Source organism: Parasteatoda tepidariorum, chromosome 4, assembly GCF_982258835.1.
Source record: "Parasteatoda tepidariorum strain Cologne lab strain chromosome 4, Ptep-v5.0, whole genome shotgun sequence".
NCBI lineage: Eukaryota > Metazoa > Arthropoda > Arachnida > Araneae > Theridiidae > Parasteatoda > Parasteatoda tepidariorum.
The window spans coordinates 119,883,240-119,903,761 of record NC_141758.1 but is presented as its reverse complement, the minus strand read 5'-3'; the positions used below and the strand labels follow the sequence as shown (position 1 = coordinate 119,903,761).

Sequence of the window (20,522 nt, the reverse complement as noted above, 5' to 3'; positions counted from 1 at the left end):
TTTCACCTAGAAAACGCAAGTTTTAATTTCACCTCCAGAAATTACCTCATTGAACAAAATTGTCATCCCAACGGAAATTTTCATTATCCCATCAACCAAAATTAGGTTATAGAAAAAATAAGAGTAAGATAACTTTTGCTTTAAAATTTTGGAATAATGCTTTCAAATATCCATCCATTGTAGGAAATAGTTATCCTAACAGTCTTGTTAGCCCAACCAAAAATAAAAAAAAAATTATGACCAAAATAAGTTTTAGCTGCATAAAAACTATAAAATGTTGCCCAAAATTGTAGAAAATTGTTGGCACAACAAAAAATTTCAATATCCCACCTAGCCGGGATAACCTGGTTGGTAGGGCACTGGGTCCATGTCCAAAAGGTTGTGGGTTCAATCCCCACCGGCCGAAAACTCCCCTTGTAGTAAATGGTGATTGACGCACGTTAAATCTGTCAAGTCACAAAATCCTCCATGTTCCCATAACAATTCAAAACCTCTGGGGGTGCTGGTCCAAGAGTGTCCCTTTCTTCTGGATTGGTTCAAAATTACAAGGCTACAGAGTTGAACATTAGTAGTCTTAAACTTAAAATTGGATTGGCTGTTCAACGACGGATGTCATATCCCAACCAGGAAAAAACATGGCTAAAACAAGCTTTCACAAACTTTTAATCTAGAAAGAAATTTCGCCTCAGAACATAGGCTCACTTCACAAAATTGTTAGAGCATACGCTGCTTTAACAAAACTAGCACTCCCACCAGGAAAACTTTTATGGACAATACAAGTTTCTCAAAATCAATGGGCTCCAGATATGCGAAAATTCCCTGAAAAAATCACATGTCCTGCTCCTAGTGTTTAGACCTGGAGGGATGATACGAAAAACCCTGAAATCTGGAGTATATCTAGATGACAATCACCCCCGCACCTCATCTAGTTTAATCAATTGTCAAAATTTCAACTGACAAATTCTACTTGGAGATGAATTACAATAACAAGACAAAAAAGTTTTGTTTTGCTTTGGCTATATTAATACAATAAAATACTGTCATTTACAGATATAATCATGTGAGCTGATGACAAAATTATATCTTTTCATTATTTTATTTTCTGTCTTTTAATTTCTTTTTAAAATTTATTTAATGATGTTTTCCTTCTTAAAACATATTTTTCTTCGCATTTTTATCTTTTAAACATCTATACATACGTATAAATAGCCCAATAAAGACAAAATGATAAAAAGAAAAAAAACGAAAGAAATTAAGAAAACGAATAAGTTTTATTTGCTGCGCATAAGCTGCAATTATATAGAACTCATAAAATAAGTGGAAAATATAGAGAAAGCAGGGAAAATATTAAAGATTGATGAAAAGAGAAGAGGAGAAATTATTACAATAAAATATTTAAAAAAATATATATATACAGTCAAACCCCGCTATAGTGAACACGGTTTATAGTGAACTCCCGGATATAGTGAACAAAATGTTCGGTCCCGTGCCTTGCTATACATGTATAATGTTATTTTATGTGGATATAGTGAACCAAAAAAGTGAGGAAGTTGGATATAATGAACTTTTTTCAGTGATCAACTGATTTTATTAAAAATTTTTTTGTAATAATTTTGAAATTTCTACTTCAAAATAAATACATATACTGATTTTTAGAACCAGCTATATAGAGGAATGTAGCGATAAGCATTTTTTATTGTTTGCTTCTTTTATTTCCCTTTCCCATCCCTAAACAAACCAAACAGATGTTTCCAACCCAGGCAAATGATGCACCTGTAAGGTATCAGTGGGATCAATATGTATTTTCTGTCAAAGGGAATGAGTAATTATTCATTACTGGTCAAAGGGTTGGTCACTAATCTGTGTTGATAAGACTTTCATTTCATCTCCTTTTTGCTCTCAGCTCAGTTAAAAAAAGCCTGCAAACAAGTGTCTCAAATTTAACTATGGTGAGCAGTAAACGTAAAACTCTCCATTGATGGTAAAATGAGCATAATCAGAAAAATTGAAAATGGATGCAATCAAGCTGATATTTGCAGGGAATATAAACTATCCAAATCTGCAGTTCGTAACATATGGAAAAATGGGCATTTAATTTTTGCTCATGAAAAAAATTTAGATGGCAGAAAAAAGTTAAGAAAAGCAGATCACAAGGATGTTGAAGAAGCATTACTGAAGTGGTTCAGCATTCAAAGAGGCCGCAATCTTCCAGTATCTGGACAAATGTCGATGAATTTGCTAAGCGATTTTATGAGACTACTTTTATGTGCTCGAATTGCAGGTTTAAAAAGCGGAATAACGGAAATTCAGGAAAAATTAGTTGAGAGTCGGGAAGTGTTTCCATATCTGATGTTGAGGATTGCTCATCAGCTAAAGATTATTAATTTTTTTTTGTACGCAAGACGAAGAAATGAAAAATAACACATTTTTTGCGACTGCATAATATTTTTCAGTCATTTATTTGAATAACGTGTAATAAAAGGGAGGAATTTGGGAACCATTAGTGAAATTGCCCGCATAACAGATATAGTGAACTCCCGGTTATAGTGAACCAAAATTTCGGTCCCTTGAAGGTTCACTATAGCGGCGTTTGACTGTATTTAAAATCCGGAAAACAAAAAGGATATAGCCTCTTCATCAGCTCACACAATTATATCCTCAAAAAGGAGTGCTATCTGCTATTTTTGCGGACATAATCGTGTGAGCTGATGAAGCGATATTCATTATTTTTTCTTCAAAAAATCAGTCAAATTAGGCGTGAGATTCGAAACAAATAGCTCATCCAATATTAATAAGACTCGTAACCAATTCATTCCTATAAAATTTAGATTAAAAAAATTTTTTTTTAATTTATTCCATTATTTTTTCTTCTTTACTTTTCATTAATCTTTAATATTTTCCATATTTTCTGTTCATTTTTAACTTATGTGCATAGATATACAGTCAAACCCCGCTATAGTGAACCTTCAAGGAACCGAAATTTTGGTTCACTATATCCGTTATGCGGGCAATTTCACTAATGGTTCCCAAACTCCTCCCTTTTATTACACGTTATTCAAATAAATGACTGAAAAATATTACATAGTAGCAAAAAATTTGTTATTTTTTATTACTCTTCGTCCTGCGTACAAAAAAAAATAATTAGTAATCTTTAGCTGTTGAGCATTCCTCAACATCAGATATGGAAACATTTCCCGACTCTCAGATAATTTTTCCTGAATTTCTGTTAGTCCACTTTTTAAACTTGTCTAATCTGCCATTCGAGCAAGCACATAAAGTAATCTCATAAAATCGCTTAGCAAATTCATCGACATTTGTCCAGATACTGGAAGATTGCGGCTTCTTTGAATGCTGAACCACTTCAGTAATGCTTCTTCAATATCCTTGTGATCTGCTTTTCTCAACTTTTTTCTGCCATTTAAATTTTTTTCATGAGCAGAAGTTGTTAATTGCCTACTTTTCCATATGTTACGAACTGTAGATTTGGATAGTTTATATTCCTTGCAAATATCAGCTTGATTACATCCATTTTCAATTTTTCTGACTATGCCCATTTTATCATCAATGGAGAACATTTTGCGTTTACTGCTCGCCATAGTTAAATTTGAGACACTTGTTTGCAGACTTTCTTTAACTGCACTGAGTGCAAAAAGGAGTTGAAATGAGGGCCTTATCAACACGTATTAGTGTCCAACTCTTTGACCAATAATGAATAATTACTCATTCCCTCTGACAGAAAATGCATATTGATCCCACTGACACCTTACAGGTGCATCATCTGCCTGGATTGGAAACATCTACTTGATTTGTTTAGGGATGGGAAAGTAAGATAAAAGAAGCAAACAAGAAAAAAATGCTTATGGCTACCTTCTCCACTATAGATGGTTTTAAAAATCGGTATATGTATTTATTTTGAAGTAGAAATTTCGAAATTATTACAAAAAAATGAAGAAAAAAATCAGTCGAAGACAGAAAAAAGTTCATTATATCAAATTTCATCGCTTTTTTGGTTCACTATATCCACAAAAAATAACATTATACGGGTATAGCAAGGCACGGGACCGAACACTATATCCGGGAGTTCACTATAAACCGTGTTCACTATAGCGGGGTTTGACTGTATATTGTTCAGACACTCCATAGAAAATTCATACACACACCATCATAGCAGCAAAATGGAATATACACAACTGTTATAGAGTCATTCCTTGAGCCATCATTTTAAGATAAATAAGAATACTCACTACATATTCATCTTCATAGCCTTCTTCATCATCTTGTTCCCCACTATTTGGATCACAATCCTTAACTAAGTACTTTAATGTGTTACTCAATGTTCCAAGTACTGAAAGACATTATAAGTTGCAATATAAGTACACAAAACAACTTGCTTTTTAACACAAAATTAAAAACACTTAGGTAAATCGCTGATGGCAAAACTTCTATACTCTAAAAAAAAAGACTTTGTATAATCCAACTAATTTAACATCTGCCAATTCAATAACAAAAAACAACAGTAATAAAAATTTAATAAATTTCATTGTATAAACGAATATTTTCTGAGAAATATAAACCATTTTTGTTTCTAGGAGAGGGATTAAATGATGTATGAACTGAAAACTAACTTTTTGAAACAAAACACAGTTTTTATACATTTCTGATGCAGTCAGGCACTTCTTGCACATTTGTGGAATAGTAAAGTGATTATATCGAATACTTCATAGTTCATTCACTATTTTCTTCAAGTTGATTACAGTAAGCACTTGAAAACTACCTTTTGAATATGGAAAAAAGATTGAACATCGAATAAAGTTGAAAAGTCCAGACTCATAAAAGAATTTTAATAGTTAAAAAGTACGGAATTTTTTTTCTGCACTTGCACTTAGTGTATATTTTTAATCTTACTCCACAAGAAAATTTTCCCCTTACTTATGAAAGTAACACAAAGCATTGAATGTATGAAATATGATACAATGCATTCAATAAAGGTGAAAATAAAAATTAAAAAATTGTTAAATAAAATAAAAGTCCATATAGGCGATAATACCAACTATTTTTTTATGGATTACAATATATGTAAAACTTAATGACAGAAGAATTAGAATTGGTCATGCTGCACCAAACACAAATGTAACAATCATCAAAACTAACTAAATATGACTAGGTCTAAGTCATGAGACCAGTACTTATTAATTAAAGGGACGCTTAAGGTGTTGTCTTTTAAAGAAACACACATGAGTAGAATAATTAAAATACCATATATCAAATTGTATATATCGAATTTTTGAACCCCTAAAATTTTACAAAAATCAGGGGCTCTATTTATACAACAGTAGTGAAGAAGGACATTAATTGATGGACATTAATAGATATTCATTTCTTTCATAATATTTTTCTTACATATTAAAGTTTTCTTTTAAAAAACAATACTTATAACCAGAAAAAAACATGAAAATTTTTTTTAAAAAAATCAACATATTTTTTTCAAGAGTATTTTAAAAAATAAAACATGATGAAAATGTTTGTCTCAAATATACCATAAAGCTAGAAATTTTAAGATTAACGGACATCATATGCATTGGAATCAATAAGTTAGCAGTCTCCCACTCTGTAACCGTTTGAATGAAAAATTTTGGAGACTTGATATTTTTTTATGCTTTTTAAATTTCAAAAGCTTTTATCTTAGGCTTCTTTTTCCGCAAACGACATATACTCCCAACATACCAGAAATTTGCAATCTTGTAAAAAAAAAGGAATTGTCTTTAACACTTAGATGTTTGATAATTATTTTTAAAAATTATATATAAAATTAGAACAGAAATGTAAGCAATGTATTTAATACATGAAATAAGTTGCAATTAGAGTTTCTTTTATATATGTTAACAGATTGCAATAATTAAGACTTACATGGACCTTTATGTGAATAAAACATAAACAAAATAAGTGTTTCTAAGTGATACAGAGCAATGATTCTCAACCTTTTTTTTTGTTGCGGCACACTTTTAACGATTTCGAAATTTGACGGCACACAATGAAAAAAATTAGATTAAAAGTTGTTTAATTACCTATTTTACACTGTGTTAAATAGTTTGTGATAATAATTTTGAATGTGAAATAAAATAATATGTACTACAAAAGCACATTTATTAAGGGATTAGTTATTTCTTTCGACCAATTTTTCATTAGTTAGTAACAGTTATTTATTTTTTTAATAATTGTTAGCTTGTTTTCTATAATTATTAACTGTTATTATTTTGTGATTTCTTGTTAACTAGCTTTTTTGCTAATTATTAATTATTAGCTTAATTTTAGTTAGTTATCTTTCGTTAATTTGTTTATTAATTGCATATCTGACTTTAATGATTAGCTCTTACAACATTTTTTAAAATTGTGATTATATCTTTTTTTTTCCAGTTTTTTCATTTTTTTTTTATAAAATGTTGTTTGTTATTTTTTTTACTTATTATTTCCCACCACCTTTTTTTCATATGTCTATAATTTTCCATTGTGTTATTCTTCTTTTTGAACTTTATATATATATATATATATATATATATATATATATATATATATATATATATATATATATATATATATATATATATATATATATATATATATATATATATATATATATATATATATATATATATATATATATATATATATATATATATATATATATATGGACTTCAAGGTTGAAAACATACCAATGAATAATAATTAGATTTATATTTCAAAAGACAAGTTATTTTAAGATCTCTCACTTCCATATAAAGAAGGATTAAACGATTTTCTATGAGTAATAAATAATTTGATGAGGCGTAAGAATACACAAGGAAGGCAATATGACTGACCTCTTCACACAGTTTAATTATCGTATAAAACAGAGGAGTAATGATTTTTGCGTGCTTTTTGGTATTTCATGCTTACAAACTACACTCCGTCAGATCTGACTGATACTCTGTCTCTATCCCTCTCCGGCTGGAGAGGATTGAAACTGCTATTTCACCATCGTTTAGTAAAATAAAAGATTATGCCGAAACTGGACTCGTTAATCATGCTGTTTTGACTCTTAATTAACTAAAAAATATCGGTGTGGATACACCGGTATTATATATACACACACACATACACACATATATATGTGTGTGTGTGTGTGTGTGTGTGTACACTTTTCTTTAATTTAAACTTTACTCATAATAAAAAAAAACATTATAATTTTTACTGTATCATTTCTAATATTTGGCGGCACACAAAAGTGCCGCGGCACAGTGGTTGAGAATCTCTGGCATAGAGACTAATGTTTAAATTTTGAAAAACTCTTCAATTACAAAAGGTATGGTCAAAACACTCTAAGCTGATTCCTGATCGATAAACAACAAGTATAAACTTAAACTCCCAAGCATTTTTCCTTTCAAGAAAATTATATGACCAACGTAAAGTTTTGTTTGCCCACCCACAAAATTAGCTTTGATTGAAACAAATTTCAGCTAATTTTTTATTTAGAAACTACAATCCTAAATTTCGCACTCAAATGTTTGCCCATTACAGCAATTTAAAAGAACCAACCAAAAGCAAGCGAAGCAAAGTTTATCTTAATTTTTACCTAGAAACAAAAAGTTTCAATTTCACCTCCACAAATTAGCCCATCGAACAATTGTCTTCCGAACGAAAATTTTCATAATCCCACTAATCATAATCCCATCAATCTAGTATTACGCCTGAAAGATGCTACCAAAACTTACATCCACATATTGTTGTTTCGAATGCCACTTGTCTATACCAGCAAGCATGCTGGGTGAAACCAAGCGAAGCAGAGGGTGAGCTTTTTGTTTTTCAGGGACTCCATCTACGGCAAGAAGGCGACTTCAGACACTGCCCGTTTAAAGGATTAACCCATTCATACATACACAGATCATAATTTTGACCTGAACCTGATAACGATCTATTTCAGCAGAAGTATGATTTGTTATGGAAACATGGAGGATTTTGTGACCCGACAGATTTAACGTGCACCAGTCACTACACGGGAAGTCTCTACCAATGCTCTACCAACCAGGAAATCCCGGTCTCCCACCTATTCTCTCATTCGTAAACGTCACAAGATTACTAAATAAGATTTTAATGATGAAGAAAACTATTTTTTTTTATCCTCTCCACTTGCGGCAATACGAAAAACTGTGATTTTCAGTGATAAAGTTTTTTTTTCAGAATTCAAAAAAATTTTTCTATTCGTTTTTAACGGGCGATTTTAACGTTGTTTTTAACGGGCGATTTTATTCAGGCGCATTTTTTAGGTCTAATTTTGATAAACTTTTTCTATCATCACTTTTTTCTAAAATTTGCGCCTTTTAGTTTTGTTTTAAGAATTTAAGAATTATTTTTTTCAATTTTCTCTTTTTTTATAATTTTTTAATTATCTCTGTTTATTCAATGAAGCTGGTTTTTTCTAACTGTTTCTGGTATAATTTTTTTTCTTTTATGGCTAGTTTTTCCCAAAATTGTAGTAATATGGAAAACTGAGATTTTTAGAACTGTTTTTTTTCCTGTTATTCTTTTTGTGAAATTTTTTATTTCTATCGAATATGTTTTTATTACGACGCGTTATTTTTTAAGAGCATTTTTGATGATTTTATTTTCTTATCTCCATTTTTTCCTAGATAATATGGAGAAATAAAATTTTGCTTTTGAATTCAAAACGATCCATTTTCCTCTTTCTCTTTTGCTTCATTCATAACTGTCCAAAACACTGTAAACTACGGCCAGCGGGCCAACTGTGGTCCGTTGTAAGGTTTTATCCGCTAGTATCGTTTTTATACCTGTATATATATTGTTTTTGTTTTATTCCTCGCTATCTTTATTATTTCGCAGTAAGTGGTAATTATGATATATATTTTTTTCTATTTCTTGCGTTTTTTTTTATTTTGCCATTTCAATTTTCTTATAAATGTAGACTTTAGTATTTTTTATAGCAGTTTTTTTTAGTATATTATGTAAGCTAACATCAAATGCTGATAATTTGTTCCAAAATAATTAATAAATATAGATGCAAATTACGTAAGGTATTTGTATATTCTTTTTACTATTTCCCCTCTATTTAGTAAATTCATTTAATTTACTTGATATTTGGGGACTATATTTTTCTATTTTTTTCTCGCTTTACAGTTACAATTTTTTTATTAGCGTTGATTGCCATAATTTGTTTTCTGTAATATGCAGCATTTTGTATTCTCCAGAAGATTGAGTAACATTAAAAAAAGAGATTAACATTTTTCGAGTTCACGAAACCTTTGCATATCTGGATTATAGAGTATTTGAACAGAAATATGGATTTCTGAACGTCTTTTTTTCTCTTACATGTTTTATTTGCAATAATCTATTTATAAGTTTCATGTCAGTTAGAATTCTACTTAATTTTGAATAATGAAATTCTCAACAATTTTATTTTACACTGGATTTGTATTTCTTGGAAACTGAAAATCTAGTTCCATATTCTCTGATTCTTTCCGCGGCTGTTTTTCCCTATTGATTACTCACTTAAAAAACTTTTAACTGTAAACTAAACACACTAACAAATAAAAATGGCACAGCTTTGTATAAAAAGTGGGCTTTAATAGTGGAGGAACTGGTTTAAACTAGTTGAATCAGGATTCATTAGCACTTGTTTACATTCCGAGAGTTAATTTTTAATGGTCAACCTCTCAATTTTGTGTAATTGAGGGAACATAAAGTTTTGTCCTCTCTGTTATATGAGTAAATTTAAAATTTGAAAACTCTTTTTTCAAATATATAACATAAAATGATTGTAATAATAAACTTTATTGTAGAAACCAGTTATTAAGTTAAAAGGTTTTTTACGCAATGAATAAAAAAAATTAAAAGAAAAATTGTGACAAAGGGGACAAATAAATATTTGAGATAATTTTTGAATTAAAAAACAAGAAATTTTTTTTTTGTGACAGAAATCACTGCATAATTAGACGCAGGAACAATTTATTTTACAATATAAACAGGGGTCTGTCCAGACATTTTGGGAAAGGTCCGTTTTTCGTGAAATTGTGAAAAAATTACTCACATTCTTTCAAGCAGGGTCCGCTTTTATGAATTTGTGCAAATAGGGTCCGTTATTGCAAAAAAAATTTTTTTCAAGGAGTTTTTAAATTGTAAAGACGTACAAGATTATGCTCAACACTGTAAAATTATAATTAAAAAAGTTAAATTTTAAAAAATAAACAATTGCTGCTTCTAAATTAGAGATGCAACATACAAAGTTTTGGTATTTAGCCTATACTGCTGAACGCAGAATATTAATTTCGGACGAATAATGGAAGAATCGTCTGTCGAAGACAAAACTTAATTCGTTTACATCCATCTTTCTTGTTTTCTGCCCAGTAAAGGGTTTATTCGATTAACAAAATAATAATGAAGATAAACAAATTTGTGAAGGGTCCGATTAAAAGAAAAATCATTTTGTGAAGGGTCCGTTTTTAAGTTAAAATATTTTGTGAAGGGTCCGTTTTTATGAAAAGATATTTTGTGAAGGGTCCGTTTTTATGAAAAGATATTTTGTGAAGGGTCCGTTAAAGGACCCAAATTTCTTCTAAACAGAACCCTGAATATAAACACTTACATTTAGTAAAGTAAAAAATATGTATATAAATATTATACTAAAGAAGATTTTTTAAACCATTAGTTATAACTACTTAAACTATTAACACTCAACATACTGCAGTACCGGAAATAGCACTATCTGTTGAGGAATGAGATTAGTATTTTTCCACCAGCCAATATTTTATCGCCAATTTTTCAAAAAAAATTTCTTCAACAAATAAGGAGAAATTTGAGAATATACGGGTATACAGGAAACAGTAATGAAATACAGGAGACATGGCAGGTATGCAAAAAAAAATTTCTTCCAAAATGTTTTTATAAAAATATTGAAAATTTTATATTGCTCTTTATGAGTTATCATTTTTTGACGTGCTCAATTTTGACAGATTCTATAGTAAATCTATTTTATTTCTAGATCTCTTTTGTGTGGTCATTGTATGGAATTCTGCGCGGCTAAAAGAAACCCAATATTTTTAACACGATAGTACGATACACGAACTTTAAATTTTAGTAATCATTTCTAAACTAGCTTTTTTAAAAAAAAAATTTTTTACATCGTAAATCCAAGTGACGTTTCGATCCTTCTTTCGTCAGTTACAACTCTACCTATGTCGTTACATTTTTTAAAATCCCGAAACGTTTAATACGATTTTTTGTCTAATCAGTTATCTATCGCATATTTGATTAATCATTTTTTGACGCGATTTACTTCTGTCGATTTCATCGAATATCTCTGGATTATTCGGCAGTTATAACAACGTATTTTCGCAAAGTTTTAAAAATCTTGAAACTTTTAATGTGATAATATTATTAATCCTGAAGTTGAATCACGCATTCAAATAATCTTATTTCACTACACTTTCTTTGTAAGCTTTATCGTTAAAATGACGGATTTTTTTTCAAATAGTTATTTCTACGCTTTTCCACGAGATTTTAAATAATAACTTCGTCACGAGTTTTTTCTGATTTTATCGTAAATCTTAATGACTCTTAAGCAATTATTACAACTTTTCAATGAGATTTCAAAAATCTCATTTTTTATTACGATATTATTACACACTCAAGTTTTAAGTTGTCCATAACATATATACCCATTATGACAGGTTTATATATCAATATACATTAAACGAAATCATAATAAATCAATTGGTTACCTGAAATGTTCCGTTAAAAAGTACAATAAAAACAGAAAAAATAAAAGTTAAACCCTTATAACGCTACATGGCGTGCGTCTTTTCATGTTGGCCGCTTAATCAGAGCTCCGATGCATCAAAGATGATAGCTGCTACACCGGTGCACTGGCATATGCTTTAAATTGAGCTTAGAAACCATGCACTCCAGACGCTCTAGAAAAACACAATTTTTATCTGGAAAACAAACTAGACAGCTATTTCCTACGAAGCAGTAGGCTGCCAAAATAAACATCAAGCTGTATGCAGAATTATTAATTGTTATTTAAAAACAAATTAACTAACTTTTTCAGCATCACTTGCTGTGGAAATAATAATTCAATAAAGGAGAAGGGCACAAATGTCGGATTAACCGGAGAATGTTTCACATGCAGTATAAAATTTAAGGCACTGCGGCTTTTGGGACAAGACCTTCAAAAAATAGTGTTAAACTAAATAAAGAAAAGGATAAATACCTCACCTGCAAATCTATCTTGACGTGAAGCAGCAACTTTATCTTTGGACTTCCCAATGATGGGAACATCTGAAAATAACAAATCAACAATATCAAATAATCATACTTACATAGACAGGATATCTGCAACATTTTAGACTTTCAAATTCATGGCTGTCCATGACTAATTGGAAGAGTTTATCATGACTTAACCAAGTTACTATTTTCTCCGAAAAAAAAAACGCAGCAATAAATTTAAAAAAGCATTACAATAACATTATTTGAAATTGTAGGTATAGCCAAAACTGTTATGCTCTGCATCTTCATATTTATAGATTTCAAATTTAATAAAACAGATAATTGAAAGAGTTGAAACAATGAAATAGCTGAAAAAAATATAAAAAGCAAATATTTTTTTTCTTTTTCTTTTTCTGCAGAATTATATTCTAAAGATACTTTTCTTGCTCATCGGAAAGAAAAGACTCATAATTTTTCTGCTCTCATCTCGGAATAAAAAAAAATCGTCAATGACTGGCTTGCTTCAGTTAGAATTTTGAATTGATAACATAAAAAATGTAATAATAACAAGAATTCTGTAATCACAGAAGTTAAAAAGATAATTCGCTCAAGAAATTATGTTTTTTCTTTCATTTTTTAAGGGGTGATTGTGAGCCCAACTCAAAAATCCTGAAAATTTTTCTAATTAAATCATTAATTACATATTTCAAAAAATTAACGTCTTTATACATTTAAATCATTGTTATTTTCAAAACATGAAATTCTAAATAAATTATATGCAGCATAATTTAAATGTATAATTATGTGTAAGTTTACTTTTATCCATAATCACATTTATTATTCTACCAGAAAGAATACTTACAAATGAAAGTGATGCCAAGTATAAATTCGAGTTCTAATATTTCTAAATAAAACATAATTTTTTATGCATAAATGTGATCAACAATTTCTTGAAATTTTTGAATTTTGAACCTTGGATTTCCGTAAACTTCCAGATCGCGTTTACCGAAAAATCCGAAAATATGGATTTTTCCGGAGCACAATCATCTGTTTTCTTTTTCAAATGCCATAATTTTCAAAGAACATGATGAAAACATTTTATGATTTAATAAAATATGACTGTTCGTAGGGATTTTGTTACAAATTCAGATATTCACAACACCGTAAAATTGGAGAAGGGTGGGGGTAAATTCCATTTCAAAAATTAGATTTTTTCGGTGACCAAAAACCATGACTTTACATGATTTTCTTTAAAAAAATAGATAAAATCATGACATTTCATGACAAATTTTGTTCAATAACGAACTTCATGAGTTTCCATGATTTCTCATGACTTTCCAGGTGCTCAGATACCCTGCATACACATAATAAACACACTTAAATTCCATTTTAAAGAAATTTACCAGCTTTCTTATCTTCTATCAAAGGTTGAGTAGCCACGGGCACACTTTTGATATCGAAGGGCAATTCTGAAGGTTCTAAATGTGTATTGATGCAAAGTTTTTTCCAAACCAACGATAGAAATTGACATACCTTAAAAAAAATGCGTTGATGAGAAATGAAAGGGAGCTATTTTGATCATGTGGAACATTTAAAGAGCATAGTTGAAAACCTTAGACAGGGTAAAAATTAGCTGCCAGCTCTGCCCCTAGGTTAAAATATGCCTCATCATAGTTTCAGTTAATCTTAAACTAACAAACTTTCCAGCTCATTATGGTTTGTAGTGTAAATGCTTGTCTGTTCAAGTTATACAAGAGAGGTCGGGGGTTTGTATCACAGCTGAGGAGAAAGAATTTATCAACTATCATTTCGCAAGTGCATATTTTTTTATTATATTTTATTCAATTTATAAGTTATTTTTGAATTTAAATATTTTTTTTAAAAACTTAAAATTTATAAGAACAAAAAAATGAATCGATATTCAATATTTTTAATTAAAAACCTAAGGATTATATTTTTTTAAAAAAGTTGTAATAAATATGTTTTAATAACTAGATTTTTTTAAATTTATAATAAATTTAAGTTCTCATTAAACTTAATTATGAAAATCTAAACAAAACTATATTATCACGCTTGTTTAAAAAAGATAAAAGGGACTATTTATTACTTAACTATAATCCATTGAATTTCAAATAATCAGAATGCATTCGAAATAAATTTTTAATTTTTAATAGAATGATTTTCTAGTTATGTAATAAATAGCTTCCCTTTTTTTTAAAACTAGTCCAACATACTTTTGTCTACATTTTCATAATTAAATTTAATAATAGTTTAAATTATTTATTATAAGATTGAAAAAAATTCAGTTATTTTATCAAAAAATTTTAAACGACAATTTAAAAGAAAAATAATCCATATATTTTGACAAATTAAATACTTAGTATTTTTTGCTTTTGGAATTTTAAATTTATTTTTAAATAATTTAAATTAAAATATTATATAAACTGAATAAAATATACCAAATGGATCTCAGAACAGAAATCTAGAGATAAAAATCAAATGCTCATCTGAAAATTGACCCCCCCCCACACACACAACTGCTGAAAGAGGATAGCCTAACCATTAAGCTACAAATCCACACATTGTTAGTTTAAATGAACTGAAACCTTAATGTGACCTATTTAACAGGGCAGAACCGACAGTTAACTTTTACCCTATCTATTGCTTTCAACCATACTTTTGTATTTAAGATTAATTTCTTTTTAATAAAAACTGTACAGATGTGTACTTCATGTGCTAGTGAAAAAAAGACAAGCAGCATTTACGTAACACCAGCTTGAAACAATATAAAGCATAAGTAGGTAACTGTTCACATTAGAAACCATTTTCGGAAACCATCTTTAAACTAAAAAAATAATGCTTTTTCAAAATATAACACTGTATATTCAAATCTTTTTTCTCTAAACTATTGCTAGTAAAAATTTCAAAACTTTACCAGGGTTTCCACTCAAATCTAAGAAAAAAAATTCCCTATGCATATTGCAGGATGCGTAGCCAAATCTCCCAACAAAAAATAAGCATCTTTAAAGTACTTTTTTTAAGCACTCAAAAAATATTTTTAAGCACTATATGCAAATGAATTTTCAAAGACTTTACATGATCATAATAATTAGTTTCAGACAAAGAACTCTTTTCTTGATTATATTAGCCACCATAAAAAGACGCTACGGACAAATAGCATGCCGAAACGAATTGTGGCTGAATGAATTGTGAAAACGTTGAATAGAACAATGTGAAAACCACGCTTTTACATAATACGCAGCGAAAAGCAACATGGTAAAGAAGAAAAAAATCCTCGAGAAGGGAAAGTTCAGCACTTTTTAAAATTACCTCATGAAAAAAGCAGTTTTAATTGCTTTTAAAAAAACGAAAATCGTAAATAAGCACCATTAAGAACTTTTAAAAAACGCTACGCATGGAAAAGGTACAGTAGAAATAATTCTAATTTTCTCTCTTACCTGGTTTTATCTTTTTACCAGACTTCGCTACTGCGTCGCTTGTGTTCAAAAGAAAACGAATCCTAATAATTAAACAAATTTAATGCGAGGACGGACATAACATAAAAACGATTATCCTTCATAGAAATCAAACTAAAACAGAAAAGAAAAAAACATTAATGTTCGTTCGGTTCGAGCGCCATCTGTGGGCATTCAAGTTAATCTGTTTCAACGCACCATGTGCATTATAGACAATATATTTAAAGGAAACGCAATTACTGTGGTCTTGTGTGAGCTACATTAGTCTAACTACGCTAGTTTTAATTGCTGGAAAAACTTTGAGAAAAAAAAAGGAACAGATGAACATATTTAAATAATGCTATGGTAATTGAAACAGTTTAGTATAGTTGGAGTATCATAGATTATGCATTGAGTGGTCACCATTTTTTCAGAGACGAAACGAAACTAACTTCCCTGTATTTTCCAAAATTGTAGAGAAAAAAAATCAAAATTTCCTGTATTTCTCCTGTGAAGTGGAAACCCTGGATAATTAGGAAACTGTATGTATTTTCTATTTGGAAACCATATCTGCAGTAGTTGATTTTACACTAAAAAATTAAGCTTTTCTAAAAGTATCACTTCATACCTACTTTCACTAAACTATTGTAAATATAAATTTCAAAGCTTTATTTATAAATTTAATAAACAAAAAGAGACGTACCATTCAATATGATCTGGGAGTAAATTCCTTTTTGCTTCTGATTTAAGATATTAAAATAGTAGGTTGCTCTGTCTCTCACTTCATCATCACAATCAAGAAGACTCCTCTGCAGAAGGACTAAAATATTTGGGAGAAGCTCTTCACAGTGAGAGCCAAACTAAGCCAAGGAACTGACAGCAGCTGCAAAATAAATGCATATACTTTCAAAACAATGATGAATCATATTAATGTAATACATACCTGACAACACTGAACAAATAAAATAACAGAGATTTTACTATCGACATTTATTAGGCTACGAGTAAAGTTTTGATGCACCATGCATAATCATGTAAGTCAAAAAGTGAGATTCAAAATTGAAAATAATATAAGAACTTACATTTAGCAAAATAATATGTACATGAATCTTAATCTAAAGATAATTTTTTAAACCATTATTCATAAATTATCTTATAACCATTGTTAAACAGCCAATCCAATTGTAGGTTTACGGCTTCTAATGTTCAACTCTGTATCCTTATCATTTTGAACCCAATCTAGAAGACAAGGGAACTCTTGGATCAATCAAGAACAGGGCAAAATTTACCTTCGTGGAGAACTTTTTGAAGGAACTAACCCGTCTTTGCAGTACATGGCGGGGAAAACCACGAAAACGTCCAACAATTAGCCTAACTACAAGGAATACTTAAACTATTAACACTCAACGTACTGCAGTGCTAGCACTATCTGTTGAGGAATAAGAGAAGTATTTTTGTCATCAGCGGATATTTTATTCGGTAAATTGTTTTTAAAAATAACTTTCTTGAAAAAATACAGAGAAATTATATATGGGTTGACAGGTGATAGTCGTAAAATACAGGAGTAAAGCAAACGATTGGCAAGTATGGTAATAATAAAATTCGAAAATATCGTTATGCTTCACAAGAGATATGGGGCAGTGAGAACAAAATATACAATTATTAAATAAGGTTTTTCAAAGTTTTTTTCCATTTCAAGAAGTTTATAAAAGTAATTTTATGTTTAAGTTGTAAATATTATTATGCTTTAATGTACATGGAATATCTTAACCTGGCTACCATGCTCATAAATGAAACGAATTCTTGAATATTTCTTTTCTTCTTCAAATTATGTGCCATGCAAATAAATGTCTTTATTGCTCCATTTTGTTTCGCAATGTTGCCATATTTATACTACATTTCAATAAAAACTCACACACACACACACACACACACAAAAAAAAAACATTTTATGCTTTTGATACACCTAATATTGTATTTTTTTAAGGATCGCATTTATCTATGCGCATATTTAATGAGTAAAACTACAAACAAAAAATTGCATTTACATTAAAAACTTTAAGAAACAAAATGCTCAGGTAAATGAAGAAAGAAAAAATTGCATTATAAAAGAACTAATGTTGTTAACATTTCAATCTTCAATAACATTGTCTAACACTTGTTGTGTTAGACAATAATGTGATGGTTAGGTATCAAACACTTTATTCCATGATGATCTACACTTATTAATTGGCACTCATTATTTTGGCACTTTTTAATTCGTAAATCCTAAAGACAAATCTCCCTCACACTAGCAAAACAATGTTTGATAGGCTAACCATGGTGCCACAGAAGACAAGCTGTCTATTTTTCCATAATTCAATGAGCGCAGCAGCAGTTTGCCAAACCAATGAGCTGAGACTGTTGAAACTACAAACTGGGTCGGAGAAGAAAACTAGCAGTCACTGCTGGCTCAAAAAATGCCCCTCTGTTTATGTTTTAGTGCAATTTTTATTTCTAAAGTAAAAAGTAATTTAAAACTGTTTTAGTGACATTTAACAGACTAAATTGCTTAAATGGACTAGATTACAATAAATGAGTCAATATGCTAAATCAATCTTTTATTATTCCTAATTAAACTTATCTTCCAGTTTAATTTCTTGATGTTTATTTCACAGGGAAAAATAATTTTTTACTCAATTATTCTTAGCGATATTAACTTTTGTCGTGTAACAAATTATAAATTAAAATGATAATTAAATTTAACTACTAAAATTTCTTTATGCTTTTAAAAAGTAAGCAGAGATGACTACTTTTTGAAAACATCACTTAATTTGAATAAAGAGCTGAATAGAGAGAATACCACAAAGAACAACAACTAAAGATTGCTTTCCCCCTGTTACTTGATTACAGGCTGAACTTATAAATATATATTCCAGTTATTTTTTTTGCAAGATGCGTGGCCAAATTCTTTAACAAAAAATAAACACCTTGCAAGCACTCAAAAAATATTTTTAAGCACTTTAAAAAAATATCATAATTAGTCAGGGTTGGCACGTTTTTGACAATTGATTGTTTTATCCAGTTTTATTTGCTTGCCAGTGACGAAGACGATGGCGCGTCACCAACAATGAAATGAAGAAGAGAAAAAAGAATTCTATTACTATAAGAGAAAAAACATTTACAATGTTTAGTCAGTCCTTGAAATCGGAAAATTTTTCGGTATTAAATGTTTGACTTAAATTAGATTTTATAATGTAATGTAAATTAGAAAATAACATTAAATTTTTAAATTTTTTTTGTTAAAGATGTAAAAGAAACAATAATAAATTGGACAAAAAAGTTACTCACACATTTGATAATTTTTGTAATAATTTGGTATATAAAGTGTTAAGTTCGGGGAAAGTTATATACAACAAATACGGCATGCAACAACTAATTCGCTAGTACGACAAATTCTCAAGTTACTAATCAAATTTTGTCATTGAAGATCTCAAAAGCATTTAATATAACAATTTACAAATTTCTATCTTACCACTGTTGAAATTCGTAAGCCCAACAAACAATTTCGGCTCTACCTTCATCGATTAAAAGGAAATGGCTGAAACAAACTTTCGTCAAACATTATTCTTCTTTGTCTTTGAACATCATCAGCAAAAAAATTTAATTTAATTTAATTTATTAATCCATTAAAATTATGACTAAAACAAATTTTCGCAAACTTTCCCCTCCCATAAACCACAGATTTGTTGGCAAATTTTAATTTTTAGCTTTCGTTTTGCCTAGTAAGCAAAATGTTTCATCCTAAGTAGTTACTCTACAGGAAATCATAGTTCCACGTTGGTTTGATAAAATTTATTGTCTAAAAATTTTTTTGTCTTTCAGATTTTGCACATTTGCTTCTGCCACGGTATTTGAATAGCTATAGACGAGTACTGTTCCGAATTTTTTTTTGTGTCTCAAGTTCACGGAGTTTATTGAAACTCTCTTTAGCACGTATTGAAAACTACAAATTTGAAGTGTGCCTTCAAACGCCAAATTTTTTTTAGAAAATATTTAGAGCTGGTAGCTTAGCAAAAATTTGCATTAATTCTTCTACCAATACAAAAAAAGTCATAACTTTTTATACCCAGGGAACACTAGTCAGAATTCTATTTCCAAATGTTAGCTCAATGTAGTAGTAATTCGTGACCCAACAAAAAAATAGATCGAATTTTAGTGTCCTACGTCAGCACTACTTATAACCTTCTTACTCCATTGTTAGAAAAAATAAGCAAACCACAAAGCCTTTTTCGACACATTTGAACAGCACGAAAATTAACGTAATTAAAATTCTTACCAGAACTATCATGCATATACTTTTCTTCTTTTTCATGTCAAGACACGTCCTAAAAAATGCAAACAACGCTTATCAGCATTACAAAAGGAACAATTAAATACAATACTGCTTAATTTACAACATTATTCATGTATTATGTGTATAATTTATTAATAATATTCAGAATAACCGTGGGTGATTTTCGTGGTTTTCCGCTTCATATAACGCAAATACGGGCTAGTTCCATTAAAAAGTCCTAAACGAAGGCAAATCCAGCAGTTCTCTTGTCTTTTGGATTGGGTTTAAAATTACAAGGCTACGGAGTTGAACATTAGTAGTCGTACACAAACAATTGGGATGGCTGTTCCAGGACCGTTATGAAATAAAATAAAAATTAATATTTATTTGAAAGAAAAATAAATAATACTTTTGAATACTGAACAACTTTCATTCTACGAACCCATACTTCTGTCTATCAAAGTTATCCCGCTAAGCAAAGATATAACTATTGTGAA

General features: G+C 29.6%; 1 protein-coding gene across 4 annotated transcripts in view; it reads right to left on the bottom strand.

The window, feature by feature from the left end:
* Positions 1–20,522, bottom strand: part of LOC147812654 (disco-interacting protein 2 homolog A-like) — an 86,497-nt gene that overhangs the window by 15,437 nt on the left and 50,538 nt on the right. For 2 of the 4 annotated variants that reach the window (XM_087161978.1, XM_087161980.1), the window contains 4 exons: positions 16,414–16,593; positions 13,659–13,788; positions 12,265–12,327; positions 4,245–4,345 (listed from right to left, as the gene is read on the bottom strand). In XM_087161978.1, the coding sequence (XP_087018104.1) occupies positions 4,245–4,345; positions 12,265–12,327; positions 13,659–13,788; positions 16,414–16,416 (297 nt within the window). In that variant the 5' untranslated portion in view covers positions 16,417–16,593. Of the gene's footprint in view, positions 1–4,244; positions 4,346–12,264; positions 12,328–13,658; positions 13,789–16,413; positions 16,594–20,028; positions 20,078–20,522 lie in introns of those variants that run through there. The other 2 variants (XM_087161979.1, XM_087161981.1) reach the window with 2 other exon arrangements.